This window comes from Rhagoletis zephyria, unplaced genomic scaffold, assembly GCF_001687245.7.
Source record: "Rhagoletis zephyria isolate East Lansing unplaced genomic scaffold, Rhagoletis_zephyria_1.1 Rzeph_scaffold_02130, whole genome shotgun sequence".
In the NCBI taxonomy this organism is placed as follows: domain Eukaryota; kingdom Metazoa; phylum Arthropoda; class Insecta; order Diptera; family Tephritidae; genus Rhagoletis; species Rhagoletis zephyria.
Genome location: NW_016159214.1, coordinates 4197 through 9871, shown reverse-complemented (window position 1 = coordinate 9871; position 5675 = coordinate 4197). Strand labels below are relative to the sequence as shown.

General features: G+C 40.3%; 1 protein-coding gene across 1 annotated transcript; it reads right to left on the bottom strand.

Annotated features, from left to right (window-relative positions):
* Positions 1 to 4011: 4011 nt before the first annotated feature.
* LOC108366086 (isoinhibitor K-like) lies at positions 4012 to 5016 on the bottom strand. Its single transcript, XM_017620370.1, has 2 exons — positions 4837 to 5016; positions 4012 to 4342 (listed from the first exon to the last, which is right to left on the bottom strand). Exons 1-2 carry the CDS (start codon positions 4928 to 4930, stop codon positions 4131 to 4133), a joined length of 306 nt encoding a protein of 101 aa, XP_017475859.1. The 5' UTR covers positions 4931 to 5016; the 3' UTR covers positions 4012 to 4130.
* Positions 5017 to 5675: the final 659 nt, after the last annotated feature.

Sequence of the window (5675 nt, the reverse complement as noted above, 5' to 3'; positions counted from 1 at the left end):
ATTTTTGTGGAGGTCTTAGAATATAATAAATTTTGTAAACCCGCCGGAAAAACCGCAACTTTTAGTATACATACATACATATTCGTATAACAAAATTCATACATAAGTAATAGCAAGGATTTAGCTTTCGGAATAGATTAAGGTACTAATTATTATATTATTTTTGCTATAAGCAACTGAAAAATTAATCGAATGTCTTCAAAGGTTGACTAATGTTCGAATTTTATCAACAATAGCTATTTTTCGAAATTCGAATACTCGAAATATTTAAGCCAATATGGTAAAAATACGAAATTTTACTGTAGCGGCCACAGAAGATGAAAAACACATCTGATTCAATGTTGGAAAGCTTTGTATATGTAAGAAAATAGCAGCTAGATGCTTAATAAGTTCTTTGCTTCCACGTCGTCTTTCTTCCTCTGTAACCGCTGTAACCGCCTATGTGATTTTGGCCGAGTTCAACAAAGCACGCCAGCCGTTTCTCTTCTGTGCCAACTGATGCCAACTGGAAATGCCAAGTGAAGCCAAGTCCTTCTTCACTTGGTCTTTCCATCGCAGTGGTTTTGCGGTGATACCAAATTCAGACATAGCGGCATAAAGACAACTTATATTCGTGCTTTATGGACTATGATGCATTTGCCAGGTCTAAATCCACACTGATAAGGTCTAATCAGTTCGCTTCAGTCTCTCACACAATACACTTCACAAGACCTTGTAACCTATGCTTAGAAGGCTTTCTTGTGGATTGGGCAGAGCACACTTAAATTCCATTCGTCGGGCATGCGTTCATCTGACCATGTACCTTATCAACTCCTGGCAGGCTGTCAGCTCCAACAGCTTTGTTGTTTTTCAGCCGCGTTATTGCTATTCGTACCTGGTCCTATTCAGGCGGTTGAACATCGACTCCGTCATCATCTACTGCGGGCTCGAGTTCTTCTCCTTCGTCACTACTTTCCATGTTTCTGCCATTCAATAGGGTGGAAAAGTTTTTCCTCCATGATTTAAATACGTTCTGGACATCGGTCACTAGGTTGCCAAAGTTGTTCTTACAGGAGTTCGCCCCAGTCTTAAAACCTTCCGTAAGTCGTCTAACTCTCTAATAAAATTTGCGGGCGTTTTTCCTGACGGCCAGCATCTCAAGCTCTTCACACTCACTTGTTTCGGCCACTCTCTTCGTATTGCGGAAAATACGTCTAGCTTCCTTCAGTTCTCTATACCAGTCCTACATGCCTCGTTTTGCGCCCAACCGCAGCGTAGCCCTGTAGGCGGCATCGTTTTTCCCATTTACCAGTTGTTCTTTCGTGCTCGCTAAAATACGACTACTTCTTCAGCGGCGTAGAAGTAGAAATGTACCTACTCTTAAATTTTAACGTATTTTCGGTACAAGCACATTATTTTAGGTAGTTTGGAACGTAGCCAAATCACTTATCGAAAATATTTATCTTATTTTCCAAGGAATTTCAAGGCGTTTTCCAGTGTGGGAATTCTAATAGCCTCCCTCCTTTGTAAATAGGCATAAACATAGATTTGGCTTCAACTGCTCGGAGACATTCCTTTCAAGGTCATTTTAATAGAACAGATTGTTTGATGTAAATCCAAAAGTATAGGTATATGGTCAGTGGCGGATTTAAATATTTGCCGCCCCTAGGCAATTCATAACTTGCCGCCCTTTTTTCACGAAAAAAAAAATATATATATATATCAAATATGATTGTTATTGTCAGTGCTTTATTACAATATAGTTCGTTAATAATGAAATACATAACGGAATTAACAAATTCGACATCAGCATGTATAAGGTATTCAACAAAAACCCTCTTTCAAACACTTCTTTTTCACAGTTCTTTACGTCTTGATTTTTCAGCTGCGATTCGCGGATAATATCTTCACAATCGATAGATAGAAACAAATCTGACTCTATAGTCAGCAACGCAAGAGCATTCAGTTTGTTTTCGCTCAATGAAGATCTGAGATAGTTTTTCACGCGTTTTAAAACTGCACTGAAATGCTTTAGAGGTTTGGACAAGTAGAATCCAATTATCAGGACATTGAAGTAGCGCTATGCGAGTATACAAAATAAAATCGCACATCCGGAAGATTTTTTGACCTCGCGCAAGACAAACAGAAGACCATACACAGATACACTGCCTAATTGGACATACGACGGAAGCTGACCTTCAGATTATTCACGTTATGATACACTTATGAAAAACTGGGGGGCTTGGAATCAAGAATTTTCTCGAAAATGCACGCTCGTTTTTCGGCAGTGTTGTCAAGTGTGGTAACCTTTTAGATGATTCTCGTTCTCGGGGCAGCGTGTCGGCTGTTTCTTTGCGTCACGCGCAGGCGCGCCGTCAGGTTTCTAAGCCGCGTGAATGAAAGTTAAATGGAAATTTCAACGACTGCTATACTAAGGAAAAATTCGCAGCGTAATTCTAATTTTGAATTGTATTGAATGAGATGAATCATTAATAATATTTTACAGACACAAACACAATTTCAAGTGCAGCTGAATCCAAATAAATTTTTTTCTTTTAATTTAGCTGTCTTAAATTTTGCCGCCCCTTAATTCTGCCGCCCTAGGCTTCAGCCTATGTTGCCTGTACGATAAATCCGCCACTGTATATGGTACCGAAGGAAGAGGTGTGCCACCAGCAGACACGAAAAACACTAATGTGACGCCAGCGAAATGGTGGATGCTATCAAATCGACAAAGATAGAATTAGTGGTCCACGGAAGGCGGCACCTTTGTTTCGCTGCATCGTGGTCTGTTGTAGTTGCAGCTTTTCGACTTTAAGCTTTCCTCTAATTATTGGTCGCACATGTTTCGCTGCACAAAGATGGGTGAGTGTCTTGGCTGCGACAAGATAGTGGTCCAAGTCTATGTTTGGCCCCCGGAGTGTACGTGCGTCTAAAACAATAGAAGCATGCCTTCCGTCTATCACAACATACTCGATTTGGTTTCTCGTTTTTCGATCTGGAGACAGCAACGTAGCTTGATGGATATTTTTATGCTCAGTCCGTTGTCGGACGATTCGTCGTATAGGCTGAATTTTCCCAAATTGGCACCAAAGATCCCTTCCTTGTCTACCCTGGCATTCAAGTCGCTAAGCACGGTTCTGATATCACGGCGGGGGCAGCGCTCGTATGTGCGCTCCAAGCGCTCATAGAAGAGATCCCTAGACCCCTCGTCCTTTACTTCCGTCGGGACATGGGCGCAGCATGGCAGCTGTATTAGACGTCGCAATGCTCCTGGCATTTCTTGCCTTGCCCCGTCCAACGCATTTCTTGGATGGCGGTGATGTCAGCCTGTCTTTTCGAGGACATTAAACTGCCAGGCAGAGGCAACTTTCCTCAAACCATAATCTTTATACGTTTGCCGTGGCCGTCACCAAAAAGAGGGGGCGAAGTTTTACGCCTTCTCACTTTAGATCGCTCTCAAACGGGTGTTTGTTCGCTACCCAGAGGATATGTGAATATAAATTCCTGACGTTGTAAGCTGCGATTTGCACCGTACGCACAAGAAAAACTTCTAGCCGCTCCCAGGTGAATGGCAGTCAAAAGTTTTTCCAACATACGTGGACTTCTGCGCAAATAGGTTTATTTTGTCAAATTTCAACTATAAAAACCCCATAACCAGTTTTCTTATTAGTCTAAATTGCACCTAGCGACATTGCGATTAGCTGTTTTTCCTGAAAAAATTTGCAAATTCCCATCCAAAGAAATGTCATTTTGCTTTCTCGATTTTCCCTAGTTTCCAAGTTTTTGGACATATGAGCTCCAAAACTTGATATTGTTAAAACTTTCGAAGTTCCAAGGAACAAAGTCCAGGTCCAAGGTTACTCTATATAATAGATCAACCGCAAGAAGGTTTAATAGACCTCTGTGAAGATTTTTCGTCTACATGGGTAGTTTCTTGGAATGGACATAAATCTGCTAAAATTTCAAAAGAAAGTATACATAATGTATTTTAATAAAAAAAAAGTATACATAATGTATTTTAATAAAAACTATACTATACAAATGTATATACATATGTGTATGTATGTATTTATTTATTTATTTTATGGCTATTCAATTATTATTCGAGCCGTTTCGTTCATTTTGCTACTCCAAGCCAACTCCATTACTCATTCGTTGATGCGCAAGTCCTGTATGTGCCGCGTCAAATGTACACAAGTGTCCAAGCAATCTTGCCGTGAGCCAAAACTTTGTCCCGGAACGGTGCGACAACCGCCTAATACATACATTTGGCAATCATTGGTGCGTGAATCAAAGTAGAAACCTTCAATTTCGATGGTGCAAACACCTTCTGACCTTGGCGGTGGCTGTAGGCATATGTCTGTTTTTGGTGAAAAAGCAAAATTAAAGGGAGAGAGCATTAAATTTGGCGGTGTTTGAACTTGATAATGCAAGAAGCACAGCTGAAAACATCATACATACATATGTATGTACTTGTATGTATCAGTGTTATCAATTTAAACAAAAAAATAAATAAGAAGTAAAAAAATCTCAAAGGAAAATCACAAAATGTGGGATGATTTGAGACTAACTGTAAATTGAAGCAATAACCTGAAAAAGGCATAAAAAATACTTAACGCTTTGCGGATTTAGGAGACACAAATTCTCAATTTTTTTTTGTTTGAAGATGGTCTGGCTGGGGGAAGAAGCCCTTATTGAACAAAATGGTTGCCCATTTTTATAATTTTTTTTTCTATTTCTTGTATTTTTTTCGCCACGCCTTTGCTATGTTTTTTTCTTAATTAACTGCTCACTATGTACTACATACATATGTATATACTTATCGCCCACATCCGTCTTCACCACTCTACTTACTCGGTCGTCCACGCGGTCTAGCCGTCACTGTGGTGGTACTGAATCCAATAACAAATAGCAAAATGCAAAACAAAGCAAAGCTACGCAAATCCATTGCAACGATCAAAACAATACTTATTTAAATAACACCCGCCTCGACTCAACTCTTGTCGCAATCAACGACACAACACAACAGCGGCCCAACAAAGCTCCCGCTGGAAGTCAACACAAAATAACTGCAGCAGCAGCAGCGGCGGCGACGTCGACCGCGACTGCGACAGCAGCGATAGCGCCACTATCATCACTACAATTCACTTGACAACGGCTGACCGACCAATGACGAGATCAACACGCAGCAGCTTACAGCTAAGCGATGACAACAAACTAATTTTAATGGCAAAAATTTATAATGACAACAATAACGCATTATAATAATTATAACAGCTAGCGCGATAGTAATACTTACTCGGGTCAGCACTGATATTCTGGAATTATAGAGAAGAAAAACTTATTGATGTGCAGACATCTTAGCTCTTGGTGTGGGTAAAATTTGCATTAACCCAGCAAAAAATTTATAACTGCTTCTGCAGAAAATTGGTAATTGCTTCTTGTGTGTACAAATGGACATTTCGGGACTAGCTCAGGGCTATTTCTCGACTAGTTTAGAAACTTTTCGGGACTAGTTCTGGATCATTTAAGGACCGATTCGGGAGCTATTTAGTGGTAGTTTTGGACTAGTTCGGGACTGTTTACGAACATTTCGGGCCTAGTTCAGGACTATTTCGGGGCCATTTTGGGACTAGTTCGGGATAATTTCTAACTAATAAGGGGCCATTTCGGGACCGCGTCAAAGCTTGTTC

Bases quoted from the DNA above. Each gene is read 5' to 3' on its own strand.
- LOC108366086 (XM_017620370.1), bottom strand. From the start codon at position 4,930: ATGGATTTGCGTAGCTTTGCTTTGTTTTGCATTTTGCTATTTGTTATT. The intron at 4,343-4,836 runs GTAAGTAGAGTG...CACCAAAAACAG, and splicing joins TAGACCGCGTGGACGACCGA to ACATATGCCTACAGCCACCG.